Below are 20,675 nucleotides of genomic sequence, written 5' to 3'. Positions count from 1 at the left end.
AAGAATCCGACGATAGCGCGATTACTTCGTACGCGTTCGTTTCGTACGAATCAGACTTCCGTACTCGCCTTTAATTGCAGTTTAATACAACAAGAAATGCGTTCACGTTGCATCCCGATTCTCATTTTCGAAACAAACGTACCGTCAATTCTTTTTTCCCTCGCGGAACAGTTCTTCTTCGAACTAATTAAGAGGACAGATGCCGCTTAACTCGTTTTTGTTCCCCCTCGTTCGTTTCAAACGATTTCAAATCGGATAAGACTGTTAAGGCATATACTTACGCGGTGTGACACGCAATCAGTGATTGGCGAATATGTACGCTCGTCTCAACCAGCTGTGTTTGGTCGAAAAATGCGGAGGAACGTCGTCGCGGCGTCACGATCCGAACGATGGACGGGGACCTCCAACGCCGATACACGCATACCGCGGTTCATTACAGCTGCTGTATTAACCTGCGTATACGTATAGTATGCCATACTATACACGACGCGTCATTACTCTGATTAGCATAATGACAGGCGAACAACTCAATTTGCATGGAAAATCACACGGGCATGTAACGAAGTTCGCCCGCGGATCCGTGATCGTCCTTCTGCGCTTGTAATAAAGCCTCGCACACTGTCGTCTATCCACTCTGCGAGTATCGACGTGTATACGTGGTGTGCCAAAATTGTAACCAAACTACATCTATCGTCTAACAACTAAATATTAAAAACAGGAATAACTTCATTCTACTTTCAATATAAATTAAAAATTAATATCATTATTAATAGTGATGATTAAAATGACAAACTACTAGCATTTGGTTTGAGATTTATGTTCTGATAAATAAAGTCCAATAGATCAATAATGTATCCTACAAACAAACTATAAATCTTGATTAATAACCATTTTACTGAAATATGGATAAGTTTACTCTCTCCTGTTACTGGAAATCGCAATAAATGGCTTTTTAAATACACCACGTATACGGGAAACATTGTTAAACGCGTATCAAGGGTGCGAAGGAAAGGTTCACGGACTCCAGCGAGCCGGTGCGGCGCGAACTACCTTCGGCTGATGCACGGAACCCTTCGCACTGGATAATTCCGTATCATCATCGAAATTACAGCCGATCGTCATCCGGCTGGTCGTCGATCAGCGTCCTCGTCCTTCGTACTATACATATACGGCGCCGCGCGGCGTCCGCGTTGATTGAGAGCCGCCGTGGATCGTTTGCCACCACCGGTCCCGATCGAATCGTCCATTCGATAATTGGCGACGGTAATCAGACCGTGGATTGCTCGGTAATCGGTCCACTCTTTTCCATGGAAAAAAGCGAAAATCTTGTCGTTAATAATATCGTCTTTTGATTCCCGGTTTGGCGCGCCTCTTGACGTGCCAATCAATTGCCACAGAAGATGCAACCTCGATTAGTCCAGTTCTGTCCCGTATCGAGTCATGTAGATTATCGTTATAAATTTATAAGAATGTTAAACAATTTTCAGAATGTTCAGATACGATTAAGAAAAGGGGACAACGTTGATGTACATACGTAGTACTACATGGAAAGTATCACTCAGAAGCATGAATATTATTAATCAACGGTGAACTGCCTCTCATAAAACAACACGTTCATGATCATTTTCAAAAATACGCCTCGCCACATGAAGTGGTTTAAAACGGCGATTCGCGTAATGCTACCTGAAAAGTTTAAAGCGTTGTACGACATCGTGTTTACACGAAATTACCCGGGGATTAACGCGGAGACGGTGCGGCGCTTCGGTTTTGCCGAAAACACGGAGTATCACGTCGAATGCGACGCGAGGGTCCGGATGCCTTCGGTGGTTGTCGATTTGCTTTATGGATCGATGCCTATCGCTAATAACGGAGATCGCGCGTATCTTCGACGATCGCCGGTTGATATTTTGCGCGTCGGACCCCATTCTTCGCTTCCATGCGCGCGCGAATCGCTCCGGGTTCCTAATTTCGTCGACGGGCCTTATTAACTCGCCGCAATCTCTGGCCACGATATCGATCTCGCGAAATATTATGTAAATAGAGTAGCGCCGAACGCGACGCACCGCGGAGGGAATAAGAATAGAAGAAACGCGAAGTGTGCTTGAAATACAAACATTTTCTCTAAAGAAAAAACTGAATAAATAATGTTTTGTCGATTTTTAACTATCGTCACTACATTATTTAGCATTTTTATTTGTAATACAGTGGATCAAATAAGTATTGGCACACCCACATTTTTGTAAATATCTTTATTTGTTGATGTATTTTATTAACACCATATATATCATTGTATGTCTTTTAACGTACACTACTTGTATATCGAAGTACATTACTCAATATCAATAACCACGAAAATTATAAAGAAATAACGAAAATTTTATAGTCAAAAAAGTATTGGCACGCGTAGGAAACAAAGAGTAATTTCTGTGATAAGGCACCTTAATTTTTGTCAGAGTCTAGTGTTTCGATTTTAGAATTTATTGTGGTGGAGACGTATTTATTACTCGAAAGCGCTCGTTCTGTACCTTCGATACGGATCTCCGTTGCGAGGAATATTATGTAAATAGAGGAGGCACGATCTAGAAAAGCCCGTGGCCGAACCGTGGCTTCGCGCAACCGGATGCACGGCTGAATAAAAAGCGTATGAAGGAACATTTAACGCGCGCTTAAACGAAATTGCTGTAATCCTCTCCGAGAATCGCGCGAGGAATAGCGGCGGCGAAGAAGGGAAGGGGGATGTGCGGAAGAGAGCGGAGGGAGGGTGGTGGCAGGGCATTAACATACCGATTTACATAATGCGTATAATTCGAGTAATTATGAAGGGAAATATACACAATTTAATATAATGGTAGATGTTTAGGGGCCGACGCGCTATATCTGCCACGGGAGATCTTTCTGTACCCCACGACTGGACCTCTCTTATACTTTCTCTCGTTTTCCTATACTACGATGAAAGTAAAATATGAATATATATTTTGCGTTGATTAATTGCTTCGATGTCATTAATATGAAATTAAGAATCTGGCTGGTTGTCATTTCCTGTGACGCCACTGTTTTTCTCCAGACGAAATAAAATTTAATTTAGGTATTCCTTATGTTCTCACCTAAAGTATATTACAAATTATATTTAATTACCTGAGTGATATTTAAAATATTAATCTGTCATGCTTAACAGAAGAATATATTAGTTTGCACTTTTTAATCTATTCTAATCTATTCTACATACAATAAATTCAACTGGTATTGGAAACAGTAAAATTAATCTATGCAGTCAGTACAATTTTGAGTATGGAATCGGTAAAAGCGTTTTAATAAACTACGATGTGAGGAAATGTCTCGTGATGCGGTCGAAAGAAGAGCTGTTTAGAAGCAGTTTCGCGAAAGTAAATTGCCTGTTTCTGGCACAGAGGGTTCTCCGAAAAGTGGCCCGTTGTTGGCTAATGACGAGGCACCTTTGCACCTCCCTTCTATACGTACCGGACGTTGATTGATATGACTGCCGCACGAATTTCGGTCTATTTTAATTTATGTCTTCGCACGAGGAACGCCAACTTCCATCCCACATCGAGTCGTCCTCTTCGAAAACCTGTCTTCGGTTTAGTTAAAAATTTCAGTTTCTTCAATTATTTCATTTTGTCTTTCAACAAATTTAATTTTATCGTACATCGTATAATTTTTACTTTCCTTTTTACTTATCATACATGAAACTTGGATATCGAGTTCAATTAGACGAGGTTTCTCCGATGTGATTCGTTCGTTGATCGACGGGGCATCGGACCCCACGCGAAAACTACTAACGAGATAGTCGGTGGAGCGTTTATCAGTCCCGTGGCCCGGTGCACGTACGCGGTCTCACTCCAATTAGCGCTACAGTCGGGGCCTAATTGCTCGATATAAATCGCCGCGACTTAAAAAACCGGCGGAATAATTAGATGTGGCAGCGTGCAGGTGCGCGCGGGTCTCCGGCTTTATTATGCGCGTCTCTTCGAAGACGTTTAGCACATTACCCGGCCGTATTATTCTAACCTCGCGCAATAAGAGAGACAGGGAGAGGCGAACAATTTTTTTTCATCGTGTACACGCGAACGCGAGCCGATTACACCGTTTCATGCTAATAGAGCCTATTAGAGGGGACTCGCCGATTGCATGACAATCCGTGCGCGCCGTCGCAATCTAAATGTCAATCCCGATACAAAAACTCGCTGCCTATGCCTGTATCATGACTTTTCCATCGATCGCGCGGCACGACCGCGACGAGCGAAATCCTTTCGTTCGATCGGTGCCGCGATATCGGGTCCGACTTTGTTTCGTTCTACGAGAGTAGCCGCCAAGATAACCATCGACTTATTCCTGATCGACATTCTGCTACCTTGACTCACGCTCGCAGCTGTCGCCCGTTATGACAAATAATATTACTACTCGGTCGTAAGGATTCGTCGGGATTCGTGGTGCATCTGCTCAACAAATTCTACATTTAACTATATCCGGTTTCTGCGTGTAACTCATTATATTCACTAGTTCGTAAAACTATCAGTGCGATCGATCGTAGAAGGTCATGGTTTTACGTTTAAATAACTTTATTTTATGGGACGATCTTTTAGTCGGGTTCTCTAACTTAATTCGCGCAGGAGCGGTGGCTCGCGTATCTCGACGTCTATCTGAATAATAACGTGTACGACAACATGTCAAATTATTCAGAAGTTGCGGCGCACGCAGGGACGAGCGTAGAGGTTCGTGCGCTGCGTGCTGTCGCGCGCGTTTCGCGTTCCCCGTATCGAAGGACGGGGGTGACAGCGACCGGACACGTGTTCGCGGTGGCGGCGGCGGTTCTCGACAGCAGTTTTATAATTGCCAGGCTCGGTATCGCATCGCCGATTATTACCTAACGGAATTCTAACGGAATCGGTATTGCATACATATTTATGGGGAAACAGTGATTTACATTTTTGTACATTTGTTACCACAAGTGGTAGAATAGTTTGCAAACAATTCAAGAACCCGTATTATCTTCTCCGTCATCGTTTCGCGTATAAAACGGAAACGGGCCACCGAGTCGAGATAAAAATAATTGCATCCCTGACTCGTCATCGTTGCACGAAACCCTTTTCCGTACTGGGTTTTAAGAACGAAAGAAAATCTTATGGAAACCCGCGCAGAACTTTCTCCGCTGAGTGACAATTAAATCACGGGTGTCGGTTGATCAGGACGGATCGGGGCTCGTGCCCGACGTCGCACGAGTCTCTCTCTCTCTCTGATTCGCCTTGGAAATTCCCCCGGACGTTTTCCACGCGCGTTTCGTGGCCGCTTACACGCTATATGTATCATGCTCGTCGTAAAGAAAAAAAAGTGGACGTTAATAGGAGTTATACTGTATTTGCTGGCAGATACGCCGGCGATTGTCGGGCCAGCGTAAAACTTGATTGCCGGCTGTCAGCGATCGTTCGCTCGAACCCCCTCGACGATTATTCGCCCTCGCGACCCCTCAGCGTTCACCCCTAACGACGTTCGTCGCGGATCCAGACTCGCACGACGTGACATTTAATCGCGACCACGCGAGCCGATTACGCGAACATCTTTTTTACATAAGACTCGATATCTCTCTCGCGATGATGAACGCTCATTAATATCACTGCGTTTTTTGTTTCACGCTACTTCGACGTTCCGGCATGCATGGACGTCGCCCTCTCACACACGGATGATGGATCATCGCAGTATGTAAGTAATCGAACTTTTCCTTGCTCTTCGATCTTTTACTTTGTGTCTGGAACTAAATTGGAATATGTCCTTAAGGAGTTAATAGTACCACTTATGAATTCGCCACTTGCAACGTCTACACGCGTTTCTGGATCATTAAATAAAATTGTCGAAATTACGCGTGTAAAGTGGGTAGAACATTTCGCTACGCGCACCTCGGTCGTTTTGGCGTTTCCCGATCTCAGACTAAATCGTCCAATTACGGGCGATCGAGGGTGAGTTTATATATCGATCGCGAGTCGTAAATCTGAATGGGCCTCGCGTGGCGATTCCGGCGCGCAAGAATTCTGGTCCGGTTTCCCGATTCCGTTTTTACCGGGACCGGGAGAATCGGCGCAACGGTCGGAGCTCGTAGTAGGTTTCAATTACGGTGGCGGTCTGTCTGATGTTGCTGCCGCTCTCATTATACGGGATATGAGCTCGTGCTAGCTGTTCCCTCCTCCATCGTATCGGTCGTGGATCGATCGACGTTCCCGGCCACCTGTGCTTACGATCCTCGAATGGAGAGCCAACGAAAACTGTTCCGATCCGAGTACCACGTTCGTCATTACTGTTTTCGCGGCGTATCGATGTGATACCCGCGACTTCATGCTGCTTTCCCAATTACCAAGGAAATTCCGATTAAAATTTAAGAAAGCATTTAGACAATTTTTAATTATCATTTGGTTTACTATTACAAATTAATCGGAACTTATAGAGAAAATATAAAATATGCCATGCATTTACGTTGACTTACGAATTTTCTCATTCGTTTATATACAATAGATTTTCCTATTAGTCAAGTTCCCTTCTGTCTTCGCGTATCGGCTTACCGCACCGGCGCTAATAACGGAGCAAACGGCCGGACTTGTTCCACGGGTACTTAACTTCGTGGGACATTTCGTGGTAGCCCGGGCATACACCGAAGTTCGTGTATCGTCGCGCGTAACCTGTCATTATCAGGGGTATTGCTTGTATAGCGACATGCACGCATTTGGAAACGTCTCTCGTCTGTATATGATTTATTAATTCGAACTCGGACTACGCGTCGCGTCACATCGCTCTATATCGTCATCCGCGTTTCAGGATTACTCTTGAAACGCGTATTGGGTCCGTTGTTCGACATGCATTTCGCTCGATCTGAAATATACGTTTGATGTTATTTACTTGTTCGACTTGTCATGCGATTTATATCGTTTCTGAACTATAGTCGATTATATGTTTGGTAATAATTTGAGATATTTAATTAATACAGTGTACAGCTTGAGACAAATTTTTAAGATCACTTAACTGATAGTAGTTTGAAGAATTCTTAACTCTGAAAAGATAACACCTGTTTGGAAGGAATAAATCAGCCGACAATTGGCCAGGTGCGGGTGGTTGGTCCGATCGGTACATCCGGTAAGAACGATATAAACCGCAGGATATCCGAGCATCGCCGCATTAAATACCCACCATTTACTGCGCCCGAGACCGTTTTCCCGTATCCAGCGTTAAACGTTCGTTAACCAATGAACGCGTGGAGGAAAGCGCATCGAATGGTCTGGGGTTATTAGAGGAACGTTTCGCGAGGAACAGAGAGAAAGCGGGAAGCGATGGAGCGCGAGGAACCGTGAACAATTATGGCCGATATGGTGGTGCCGGTGGGTAGAAGGAGAGAGACGGCGAATGAGAGTGAGAAATGGAGGCATGGGACACCATGGACCGCGGATTCTGCGGCCTGCGGTGCCGGCCGAGTACGTCGGGGCTTGGGGTTAATACGGTGGCCGGTGATGCACGACCGACGCGCTGCGGGCAGAGCGGCTGACCGCACGCCAGCTGCCCAACGCTGCTCGAGCTGCCCGCAAAAATCTGTAGCTGACCCCTCGCGGCCGCTCGTGTGCTGTTCCTGTTACACACGAGTCCGCCTCTCCTCCCGACACACTCCTTCGCGTTCTTCCGCGTATACCTTCCCTTCGATTACCGCGTCGATTTTCTATAAACGCTTCTACCCAGCGCCCACGGTAGTCCTGGGAATTGCCGCGAGTTTAACGTACCCGCGACTACCGTGCGCTAAGTATCTAATACATCGACTAGTTTCAATCTCCGCCTCGTGAGCAAACATCCTTTTACGCGTCGTAGGAGAATCGAGTGGACATAGACGATTGCGGGCATTCGATTTTTAAATAAAGTATTCGGGTGTCTGAGTTAGAAGGCGAAACGTCTGTAGGCGGTTCTCGTTTCCAGGAAGTACAACCCCTTTCAGTACTCTGACGAGCATAAGCCACAGTTTTGACAAGTCTGTCATACCTATTGAAACCGAGAACCCTCCCTAAGGATCCTCCCTTTTCAGTATCCCGTGTCACATTGTGTATTAACATTGTCATCGTGTCTCGCCTGCTTCGTCCGGCCGAGACTAAAAAGACAGGAATCCTCGTGGAATCGCGACCGCGAGAGAGAACGCGTTCCTCCGTTCGGTCTCGACGACACGCGGGTGGAAATTGAGATTTCACGCACGTCTGCACGGCAGCAAGGTAATTGCGTTTAAACGACACGGTTGCGTATGCGAGTGGTGCGCCCACCTGCGTCTCGAAATAAATAGAATTCACGGCGCGCGAGCTGGCGACAGAAAAGAGGGAAGACGCGTTTGATCGCGCGTCATCGGCCTCGTCATCTCGCTGGCTCGACACGAAACCCCTATGGCGAACGACTACTAATCAACCAGGCGTGATTCAACCGCGGCCATTATTCGTTAAAGACAACGCGGTCGGCGATGAGTGCGTGCAGAGACAGCCGCGATACCATCGATTTCCTGGCTTTTTCGGAGTTTTCACTTTTGTATGCAGCCGCCGGTCAAACGCAGCTTTTCGACCGCCCGGATAGCACTTCCGAGAGCCCGCCGATGAGCTGAGAATGTTAACGAGCAATGACCTCCCTCGAGGTTTTTGAAATCGAACGTTTCGGTAAAACATACTCGCGCCGTGTGCAAGACACAAATAAAAATGCCATCGAACGCGTGGTAACACAATTTACCTGCAGTAAATTGTCGGCAATTACTATTGCGTTCTTAACGTCAAGGTCGAACTTTAAACAATCTTTATAATTCATTCTCGGAACAGACGCGTTTACCTTGAATCTGGGTTTATGTTAAAAAATCGTACTCGTTATACGAAGTTCTTCAATTCTCAAGGATAATCGATTGCTTCATTACGAGAGTTACGCTTATAGTGAAACCGTTGAAGTTTTCCCGGCGAGATATTTTCCAGAATTTTTCGGCCGCAAATTGCCAGCGCGTTATTTCGCCGCTCGCGCCGCGTTACATTACAGCCAATTTAAGTTTTCTCGAGCGAGGGCGCCTATATATCTTTAATACGTTTCTCGTGGGAACGATTCTCACTCGCACGATGCACTTTATCCGCACGGTACCCGAGCGAGCGCTCGATCGAACCTCAGGGGCCCGGACGCATCGCGGTAATTTAATTGACGCAGAGATTGCCACAAAAAGTTCATCTTTACATAATGGTTCTTTTCCTTTCCCAGCGATACGAACGATCATCGACGTTTCCCATGGTGAACGGTGTTATCCCTCTCGACTTTTTAGCAAAATAGAGGCGCCAGTTTTTGAGAGACAGTCGATTAAAACCGGATTTAAACTGAATTATAGATATTTGTCAACGTTACTTCAATATGAGCCTACGTACTTCTCAATCTGTTTCAAGAACCTGCTTTTAAATATTGAGCCGCTTTTATTAACAAATGACAATAAGTCTATTTAAAGGCATATTTCTCTGCTTGCACGCGTTTGTCTTTGAAGTTCTACAGCCAAACAAATTCGAGATCTGTTTAGGAATAAGGAAAGAAAGTTCGGCCAGATCGAAAAGGAAACTGACGTGAGTCGAATTGCCTAGAGTGGACCAGGGGCCATTGAGTTCTGTAATCGTTCTGCTTTCTTCCGACCGTCGAGTATCGATGAAAAGTTTCTTCCGCCAGTTGGCGGTCTCCGTATCGCTGACCGATCACGAGAAACGACCTCGATCATGCTAGATCAACTTTCATTGTCGTCGTCTCGATGACAACGATACGACCGATCTCCTTCTCATCGCGGGGAGACCCGTTTCACAATTGTCCGCTGCGTCGTTCACCGATTAGACCAATTTTGCGCAACGGTTTTCTTCCAGGTCGTTCGACCATTCACGAAATACAGAGGTTGAACGATTTCGAAGAAAACGACCATTTCCGGGCACACGACGCATTTATCCTCGCCAGTACGGGCGAAGCCCCGATCCCGGTGGTCAACCAGGCAAGAGACCCTTGCTTCTCCTCTGTCTTCTGCAACCGAAATCCAATTTGCATGAACTGTAGCCAAAATGGACGAGGTAATTGGTACACAGGGGGGATTAGGACCGCGCCAAGGCGATGCGACGGATGCTGCCGGTCGTTTGCGGCCGTCTCGGCTTCTTCTAATTGACCGACGTTTGGACTATCTTCAATTAAAATTTAGCAATCAGTCACCGTGCACGTAGTTTGACAATCCGAATTCATCCTTCGAAACTAGTTTCAAAACTCTACGCTTTAACATGAATTCGATTGAGAACTAACACTGTCCATACGCTTTCAAACGAATGGAAAATACATTTCGCGGATTCGGCGATGCGTAAAAACGGCCGTAGAAAAAGTAAGGCGCGCGAGACCGAGACGGGACAAAGCAAATCATTCGGAACCGTCCCCGAAGAGGGACAAGTCCTCGCGGTTATGCGCCGAGCGGAGGCGAGGTGAAGTAGACGAAGAGGAAGGTACAGGAAGAGGTATGACGGCGCAGCAGCGTTGGCGATGGCGGAGGAGGAAAAGAAAGAGGGAGGGTGGACGGTCACATAAATACGTAGGTACGCAACGCAAACAAAAACCCCACAAAGGACCGCAGTCGTGGCAGATACGATCTTGCGGCATGCAGATACGAGCATACTAATCTCTCGGCCGCCCGGAGGAGGCCTCTTCCCCGAGGAAACTGTGTCCTTTTGTTGTATCCGTCTATGAAATATATTGGTGGTTGCCCTCGACGTCCGACACGAGGGAACGATTCAATATCATTCCGACGCGCGGAGCTGAGATCGTCCCGCTGGCATTTTTCCGGTGGATGTTCCTTGCCTCGCGTCTAGACTCTAGATCATCCGCCGCCGGTCCATAGCGTGCCGCGTACGGGGAAAATAGAAATGTACGCGACCGGGAACAGGGTAGGAACAAAGGCAGGATTTTTCCACCGGGATATCCGCGGACACGCGAAATCCTTTTCATCGGTGGTTAAATGGCGGCAGAAGGTGCACGCACTGAGAAATGATACATGGTGTCCTGCGGGTATACGACGTAAATCTTCGCTAGTCAATTCTATTATTTATGAGCCGCGTGGCTTTTTAGTTCGGCGGAGATTCAATGTTTTATTCTGAATTTACATATTTCGCGATAGCTAGATTAATCAGCTTAAATAGATGTAATCAGCTTAAAAGTTCGGCATAGTTGTATAAAAATAATTGGGTAAACAGGGAAGAATGCGAATGTCCTACCTCTTATTTAGAACTAAGCGTTCCTCGGACGGACGAGCGGTATAATTCGGTTCTTGAACAAGCACCTAGCGTCGTTCAATATCCAGTGGTCCAGCTAATTTCCAGCATTTGCATGCCGATACAAGGTATAGGAGAGGCCGATGGCAGGCAGCAGTTTCAATTTCGCAACGCCAATCCAATCATGTAAATCAGGGTAGCATTATTAGTGGTGGCAATCGAACTCGCTCCCTCTTGCTCTCTCCTCTGCGCGTCGTCCTCTCCTAGACCAATGGGAGACTACGTGGAGGCGGACGGCAGATTCCGATCCGAAACGAAGGGAGCTACCAGCCATCCAACTAATCCCGGGTTTACCTAATCGCTTACTCCCTTCCTCCTTCGTCTGCACTGCGATTCCGCTCGTTCGCAAAGCGGCTTACCCTTGCACCAGCACCCCCGTCCCACCTACGATCCGACTCGGGACACTCGAGAAATTCCGCATCTGCGATCGAGCGACGGTGTCCGATTTTCCTCGATCAATCTCTTCCTGTGTCACTGTTCATTCCGTTATGTAGAATGATCGTTAATGTTATGAAAAATGTAACTTTGATTGGAAATCGCTTTAGACGACAGTGAATAGATGAGAAATAGTGCATGAATTTGTTCGAACAAAACGCAGATCTCGGTTCGAACACACGTAACGAGACGTTTGAATCTACCGATCCAAATTCGGTAACTTTCCCCTATTTTCGCCGCGACACCCGTTTCGTATAAATCGCGATCCTCGTCGCAGCAAGGTTGATTCATGTCGTACCAGCTCAGTTGGCATCGGCTGAGCAATTTGTACGGACGACAGATCGCCTTCGCGCGGCGTTGACGAGATACTTTAAAGGAAACCTTCTGGCGTTTCTCCGAATGCACGCCAAAATTAGATCCAGTCGCCTTAGCGTTCAGAGTTTAGACCGACGAAATAATTTTACGAATTCGAATTTAAGGTACAGCGATAACTTCGATTCAATTATCAATGACAATCGCTGGGGCGATATTCATTCTTGAACGAGAGCACTTCAGTTATTATCTCTTGGATCAGTTTCAGTTATCTATCATTCGACAGACGCATGGTCGATAAAGACACAAAGCGACTCGTTTGAAAAAGCCAGTCCTCGGACCGAATGTAAACGATAAAAAAGGATCAAGGCAAACACAGTTACACAGACGCACACATAGTGTCCACGTGGAATACGCATCGAGGGGAAAAAAGTTAGCCAGAGAACAGGAGGAGAAATATAATCAGCACGCGACCGATAATTCCCGATGGCGAAAGAGGATGGTGGAAGGCGTTTGGATCGAACGAAAACGTAAGCCGCGTAATCCCCGGTGAAATACCGCGCCAAATCCGGAGAACTTTGCCGTGCGCTTGAGGACATCGAGGGGACATCGATTATTCGCGGCGAACCGCCCACGTTAATCGTTTAAACTCCGGTTCCAGGAGGACGTGGCTCTCCGTTCGCCAGGTACGCGAGCCGCGTGATCCGGCAAACCACCAGACACCAGGATATCGATACCACGTCCTGGAAGAATCCTGGGCTCGTTGCCAGGCTATCGCCTACCACGCTTCCTGCCGCGAATCGATGCCAGATTAACAAGCAGCCACGGCGTACGTCCGATGGTTTTCAATATCGGTGTTTTCCCTCGCGTGAAATTCGTCGACGTCGCGATTCCGTTTGAGAAAGAGAATAGAAACGGAAATGGTTCTATACCGTTTTCTATTTGAAAATGTTACATTCCCAGAATTGTCCGTTTCATCCGCAAAATGAGGAATGAACGGGATAAGTAATTATCGAGAGTGGAAGGATTATGTAGCACGACTGTCAATCGAAAGCCGCAAATAGGTCGTTCAGTAGCCAAGATGGCGAGCATCTTCCTGCGGTAACTGGTGTCGATCCTCGACTTCCGGTCTCCCACGGTTGCACGTGTAAGAGACGCGTGTATTCGTTCTCCGTTCGGTCGGCCGCTCGGCGAAATCGTGTCGATGCTCGTCGAACCGAGTCAACAACTCGTTTTCTCTAGTTAATGGACTAGCGGCTGATGGCGATACCTTGTCGCGTCGTCGTGGCTCGGCGAAGCCACCTGCGACACGAAGACGCCGCCGAAGGAACTCCAAGATTTTTACATGCAATTGTGCTTCTCGTTAGGCTTCTCGCTTTCCTAATTGCATCGCGAATGTTAATGGTTCTTACTTCCATGGAAGTAATTAGCAGAGCCAGCCCATTTTGTACAGTTTCTAGATTTTCTTCAAGGTTTACAGATTTAAATTACTATGTCACATGGCAGTTCTCGCTGACTCGCCTTATACGATTAAATGCCATTTGTACGTAGGATAAATTTCCCATGTGAGAATTCGTCGACGGTTCAATCAGACCGGTCAAAGGCACGTGGTTTTAACATTAAATATCGTAGTATGAATAAATCACGGATACAATATCGCTCGATATCTCGAACAGCGATCGGGGCTGGAGAGTTAAAAAGAGACCTGGGATAAAAATCTCTTAGCACAGTCACAGCTCGTTTGAGCGGATGCCTCAAGTGATTTCGGTTACACCTCGTTTGCACGAGCCGCACGTTGCACGGTATCTCTTATTATTTCCCCGATCTAGGAAGTGGTGTTTCAATCGCGCCGCGCCGGATTGAAATTGTAGGCTCGACAGCGCCCGGATAACATTGTGATTGCGGTGTAAAAGAGAATGCTATCGAGCCGAGTGGCCAGCGGGGGCTGCTGCTGGAACAATCGAGTGTCCCATTTCCAGCAATCAGTGCGTATCGTTCCTTCGGCCGTCCGCGGTGAACGGTTCGCCCCGAGCTGTTTCGAATGTCGCAAGAAGCTCGAAAATCATTTAAACGTATCATCGATTACCATCAACCCCGTTCAATCGAATGACAAGATTATCGTTATTACAGTTATGTATCTTGTCGTTAAGTGTCAATCTCAGCAGGTAATCATTTGCATAAATACTGGACACCGTGGTGAGTCAGACGGTGACGCTGGGATCGAAGTCGGGCTGAACCGTGTTAAATATTACCTTGGCTCGCCAGGATGTACAGATATCTGGAGATACGCATCCGCGGACGAAAGTGAATTCCGTTTTTTTCTCCGTCTGTCGGATAGATCTACATACGTACGTAGGTACGGATTGCGGCCGGGGTCGTGTTTACCCGGCGTGCAACTGGAATTACGAGTGAAAAGAACGGACTTAACAAGAACGGGAGCCCGAATAAATCATAAAGCATGGCTCTTCCGCGCTATGCTAATGACACCTCCCGCATCCTGTGTGTCTGTCCGTGTATCCTTGGCGCGGGCCACGAAACTTCCTGGTGGCACGCCACTTCTTCTTTTTATGTTACAACCAACACACCTCCTTGACGCAATTGCAGGAAATAAAACACTCTTACCCGGACATTTCCCCTGAGCGAACAACGGCCACGAGAGAGGCCCGCGAGGCGACGTAACAACAGCGGCTACACCCGTACTCAGGCTGTGTACCGCGGCGCGAGAAAGAAATATTGTTCACCCCCGTCCCGTTTTTCTTCAATCTCGCCAACTATACGGTTATTATCTTAGGAAGTATGGGAATCAGATTTCTTTATTTAAAAAAAGGGAACCCAATTTTATTATGCAGTGCTTATTCACATTTTCTAAGAATCTCATGTACTGTTCATAAATTGACAAATAAGTTCGGTTATTGAATGTTGAACTAAAACGTCAAAGGGAGCGAAAGCCAAATGAAGTAATAGAATTTGTATTGCAGTTCCGGTGAGGAAAGGGGAAATCGTGACTAATAGACTCGATCTTTGGGCCTAGCCGATGGGTACGCGTCGAGCATAGACGTGTCGGGGCTGATCAACAGGCGAGGACACGCGCCACTGAGCACGCGCCGATAGATCTGACATCTTGACGCCCGACGCCGTACACGTGACTGGAGGCTCGTTACCTCTCTCCTCTCCTCTCTTTCATTCTCGATGGTTTTGTTCCTCCACCTTCGCCGAGGAGGAAGACACGCGCCCGACGTCTCCCTTCGATTTCCCAGAATCGGTTTTCGAGAGATCGAATCGCCGCCAGGATCTGGGACCCACCGCGAGCGACCACGAGAGAGCCGGCCGGCCGGCTTCCTGCCCCCGCTCGCTAGACGTCCAGAGATGAACGGGGCAGTTAAGACCCCTGAGGTTCCTAGGGCCGGGGAATCTACTTATACTACGAACGATTCCAAGGAAACAGAGACATCCACGGGCCCGATTATTCGCGAATGAGACCCGTGCGTCCCCTCTCGATCGACCGGACACGATACTACTTCGTCAATTTGTATCTTGATCGGTCGCGATCATATTTATGCGTCGTGGTCTCCAGGCATCTTGAATCTCAAAAGGGTAATCGTGGGACGAGTTCGTGGAAACGGACATTCTATGATCTCCGAAATCCCAACAAAGTCGCTAAGGTTTTTTAATCCGCGACTGCTTTCGACGATCCAGGCATCTATTTTCAGTCTGTGAATAATTATACCACAGATACGTTTATGGTAATACGTTTCACGTAAAATACCTCTGCAGTTGAATTAATATAACTTGTTGAAACTTTTACCAAGAAGAAACGGGTTGTGGTAACTTCTCTGCACAAAGCTACGTCGTTGTTGTAAAGTTTGTTCAACAGCGGAACCGCGGTACATTAAATCATGCGTTCTTCAACCGTCAAATAGAAAATTTCTCGAACATCGAGAAGCAGAGAGAAGAGAGGAGATAGTCACGTTCGCTCCGAAGTTCCCTCGGGTCGTCCCGTTTAACAAGGATCCAATTACGCGGTCCCCGGATGCCGCGGGCGAAACCGCGTCGCGTCGCGTCTCTTCTCCAGCGGCCCGACGATCCTCTGCGTGCGTGTACCTCGCGACTCGAGATCCGTTCGAGCCGAAAACCGCGTACGGTGCCGCGTCTGAACAATCCGAAGCCTCCGAACCGCGACTTAATATGGAGAAACTCCGGTCGATCGCATCCGATAATGGCGCTTTAATCAGCGGCTCGTCCGCGATTGATGAAACTCGGGGAGCGCAGGGGTTCGCGAGAACGCGGCAAATATTCGGGCCCGGGGATCGGGCCGCGGATTTTAAGGGGAGTCCGCATACCAGCCGGCGACGGGGTCCCACGGGAGCCGAAGGGAGGTAAAAGGGGCCACGGGCTAAAGGAGACGGCCACTAAATATTGTGTTCGCGCAGAGAATACAGCTCTCGGGACACGTGTAAGCGGGGCCGCGGGATTCCGTATGAGCAGATCGGCCCGCCGATTATACGCTAATTCAACGCAAATTCCTTCCCGGAGATATCTGTATCGCTCGCATACATCAGAGCCCCGCGGTAGCTGGCTGCCGTTGTTGCTGCTGCTGCCGTTGCTGCTGTTGCAAACCCCTCTTTCTCTTCTCCGCTCTGTGCCGCTCTCGCCGTGCCTCCGAGCGGTCCTCCGGTTAGCTTAATCAGTACCCACGAGAGGAGAGACAACTATATACTCACGGCAACATAGTTTCCGCGCGCATACACGAAAACCGGCGCGGCATCCGTCCCTTTGCCCGTTACCGACGGAGACCGACCGCGGAATACACTAATTAATTCCAACCCAGAGATTTGATTATGATATCGGCGAATCGCGTCAACGCAGAATACTTCGCCGGTTGTCTGAACTTGCTACGTTTTGCACAAAATCGATCTACTGCTCAGACGTAGAACTTGTGTTAATCGAACAGATAACAGAACAGGAAGAAAATACACCGGAGGCTGACGCTAGGTCGCGGAACAAAGGTAAATCGCCTCGAGATTCCTGGAGAGGGTCAAACATCGACGCGAGCGTTCTCACGCATGACGAGGTAGCCGTTGAAAACCGGGGGAAGAGGGAATACATTTACGTGGCGGGAATCGGTAGTAAAGAGCGTGAAGACGACGAAGCTACTGTGTATACGAGTACAGCCCCGTGCGACGAAGGCCCAGGGCACCCGGGGCCGAAGATATATCACGTTGTCGGCCGACATACCATTCTTTCGCGGCACAGCCGACAGACACTGTGTGCGCGTTCTGCCTGTTGCGAAGTCCGCGCGCCAACGTTCACAAATTAAGGAGCGCCAAAGAGTCCACGGGACGACGACGCGACGCGACGGCGCAGGTATGGCGCTATCGCGGTTCATAAAACTTCGTTAAGCAGGCTGCAAGTAGACGCGACGTTATAATACGGCACTGCGTGGAGATACGCGCTCTGGCTTCTAGCTGCAACCCTCTTGCTCCGGCGTAAAAATTCATTTCGCTCCCCGCGCATGTAATTTTCACCCCCTGTGTTCTTGAACACCTATTCCACGGCTGACCGTATTAGACGAGAGCCCTGCGTACACGCTCCTCCGCCGCTGATCATTCGTCTGTCGCACCTGGTTTTGATCCTAATCTTGATTTGCGTGCTCGCAGCCTCCTTTACCTCGGTTTCGCGTAAATGAGATTCATTGCGCCTTCTTCCGCGAATCTGAGTCGCTGTGACGATGTTACCGCTGTTGTTCGCTGACTTCCATCAGCTTCATTTGCGAGAAAAGTAATTCCTGGGAAACGACTGGTTACCATTACGACCGGTGAATAGAATAATTATTTCGCACAAGACAAATTAATCCGTAAATCAAACATAAATCGTTCGCTATCCAACGTTTCTCCGATCGGTATTTACCACGCAGTAATGACCACAGATTTCCATCGGAGAGTGGTTCCTGGTTGAACAACGGTATTGGCGCCACGTGCCTCTAATATCAAACGGGAGGTCGTATATCCTCTCTGTGCGTCGCTCGTTAATTTGCCGGTGAAGTCAGCGCACATATAGGGCGCACAAGGTGCACCCCACACGTGGCCGCACACAAACTGAAACGCGGAACGTAGGATGACCCACCGTGGACACACGGATACGTACCAATACGCGGGCTGAGTAAATAGGCGTACGTACACGAAAAAGACCGCGCGCGCGTGGTTCTCGTCATTAGGTACGTAGCCTCGTTAGGATGAGTTTTTCCGCCACTAATGAGGTGGCCTGCAAGTTGTCTCTGGTACCGGTGCAGACGGTCCGGGACCCGGTGGCTCTACGCTCTCTCTTTCCTTCTTCCTCTCTCGCTCTGGATCAGGTGGAGGACGGTCATCCACGAGTTTCCGTGACGTCCACCCGCGAATCTGGGCACTATTTTTAATCTACCCACGGGACGCGGACTTGACGGAATTAAAATGCATGCGTACCCGGGAGCACCGAGGCCGTTTGCTTAGTATATCCCCGACGCGGGTCGTATATTTCTCTCTTAGCGGATCTCGCCATCCTACCATACGCTCGACCATAATCCTGGTTCTTTCTGGCTGTTAGCCGACGGACATCTTGTTTCTTTTCTTCTTTTTTCGGCTGTTGCAGCTTTTCAGTTTCACGGCTTTCTTTTCGGTTTTCCTTCCTCAAACTCAAAGAACCGCGATTAACATTTTTTGACATCCTAGTGTCAGCTTTAAGTATTTCGTCACTCTATCATACGTAAATGAGGATAAATATATGAAAATCCTATAAAAAGATTTCGTTTTTTTATCCTTGTTTCATCGTCGCGATATAGAAAGTCTGCAAAAGAAACTACTCTCGAAACATCGCAGCTATGTTTCATCTGTTTACGAATGAATTGCGCACAAATGTCCGCGCGTTTTTCGCGAAATCTGTGTCCGGAGGTATTGAATTTACGAGCTGTCATGGCTAACTTGCAAAGAATAATAATAATAATGTATATACTCACAAAATAATCCGCAAGTGGGATAGACCCGCTATATGGAAATAGCCGGGTCATTTAAACGACTCGATGTCAAAACAAGCTAGCTCGGACATTATTCATCGCTAAAACGCATTTCGCTAAACTCGCCTGTTATTTCTTATTTAAAATTCACCTCTTTACATTTTACTCGCTAATTATTTTAACACACACAACGTCCTAAGTGATCGCGTTTACTAATTCCATTTACATCCCCCTAAAAAAATAAATCATTGTCATTGTGAAAAATATAGGTACAACTTCTTGTTCTGATGTTAAGTAACTTCCCTAGCGAATTTTCTGATCAAAGTCTATACAACGTTACAATAAATTAAATAATGAATGACTCTAACTGGACAGATTAGAAAGCTGAGAAAAGGATATTTTATATGTATCTATCAAATAGTTTAATCGTAGCTATTATTATTCGACGACGGCGAATGTGGCCTTTCATGAGGCAAGTTTCGTCGTCGTTCTCCGTCCTCTCCGGTGGTGAGTTCCTCGGCGGTGATCGACTGCTCTCAAAGTGCTCCACCTCCTTCTCCTCTCTCTCGAGTGCTGTCCGACGTCGCCATTCATCCAGCTCGTTCCCCGCACGACGCGGCGCGACCGGGTGCCGTTGCTTAATTCGCGAATATTTCATCGGTAGCTGAAAATACGCTACAGCTGCTCGCGTCGTGTCTACAACGCGGGCCACCGGTCGCGATTTTTCCGAAATATTCGTGACGCTCGCCCGTAAATTTCCCTGCTCGCGTATTTTTACAGTCTTCTTCCTCTTCCTCCTACCTCCCGTTCTTTCTCACCCATTTTACACGTCTTCGTTTCACTTTTACGATCCGTGGATTTCATAGTGTTACACAGAATAATAACGATTTTTTATTTCACGTTGTTCTTCGCGGTGCTGTTTCAGACGGCTTTGCACTGGGCGGCCAAACACGGCGACGAGAACATCGTGAAACTGATTGCGGGCACGTACAAGGATTACATCAAAAGCGTGAACGAGACTACGGTAAGTGACATTTCTAAGTTTTCGTAATCTCGAATTTTTTATTACTTCAATCTTAGACATTTTACTATGAATTAATATTTCTTAATCCGCTCGTACTATTTGTTCTAACAATGTCGTCGCGATAAAATAATAAGTGCATCAACAAAGTATATTTTTAAGGACATTAGACTACAATAAGACAGGCATCGCGAATATTTGTGACCCGCGTAATATCTGAACGCTTTATTCATTTAAATATTTTATATCTTTTCAATGGATCTTGAAATCAATATTAATATCCTAATTTTCTGATTCCATTTCCGGATATTCTGCAAATGCATCGCCTACAGAACGGGGTAAGTTTTAATAAAAGATTTAATTAAATACTCAAATACAAAGTGAGGATTCGTTCCGTTCATTACTTTAAGGATGTATAGGCTATACACTTAAACAATGCTGGCATGTTGAATTTGTTATTACAGATTCCTATTACTATTAAAAATCTAAAATTATAGTGATTTCAAATTTTTCATAGGTAATAGTATCACCTACAACTTATATTCGAAGTATTTGTCGAAATTCCGCGAAAAAAAAAATTTTCGATTTTTCC

At 47.0% G+C, this 20,675-nt stretch overlaps 1 protein-coding gene across 6 annotated transcripts in view; it reads left to right on the top strand.

Moving 5' to 3' along the window:
- sowah (ankyrin repeat domain family member sosondowah) overlaps positions 1-20,675 on the top strand; it is a 107,428-nt gene that overhangs the window by 69,361 nt on the left and 17,392 nt on the right. For 4 of the 6 annotated variants that reach the window (XR_003389208.1, XM_018024970.2, XM_018024969.2 and 1 more), the window contains 3 exons: positions 18,928-18,932; positions 19,988-20,086; positions 20,416-20,421. Coding sequence is in view for 5 of the 6 variants with exons in the window: in XM_018024970.2 (XP_017880459.2) it covers positions 18,928-18,932; positions 19,988-20,086; positions 20,416-20,421 (110 nt within the window). In the remaining variant the exon portion in view is untranslated. The remainder of the gene's footprint in view (positions 1-18,927; positions 18,933-19,987; positions 20,087-20,415; positions 20,422-20,675) is intronic. The other 2 variants (XM_026813658.1, XM_026813657.1) reach the window with 1 other exon arrangement.

Source organism: Ceratina calcarata, unplaced genomic scaffold (genome assembly GCF_001652005.2).
Source record: "Ceratina calcarata isolate Rehan_Ccalc_2016 unplaced genomic scaffold, ASM165200v1 scaffold35, whole genome shotgun sequence".
Taxonomy (NCBI): domain Eukaryota; kingdom Metazoa; phylum Arthropoda; class Insecta; order Hymenoptera; family Apidae; genus Ceratina; species Ceratina calcarata.
Note: the sequence above shows the minus strand (reverse complement) of the source record. Positions and strands in the feature narration are given on the sequence as shown.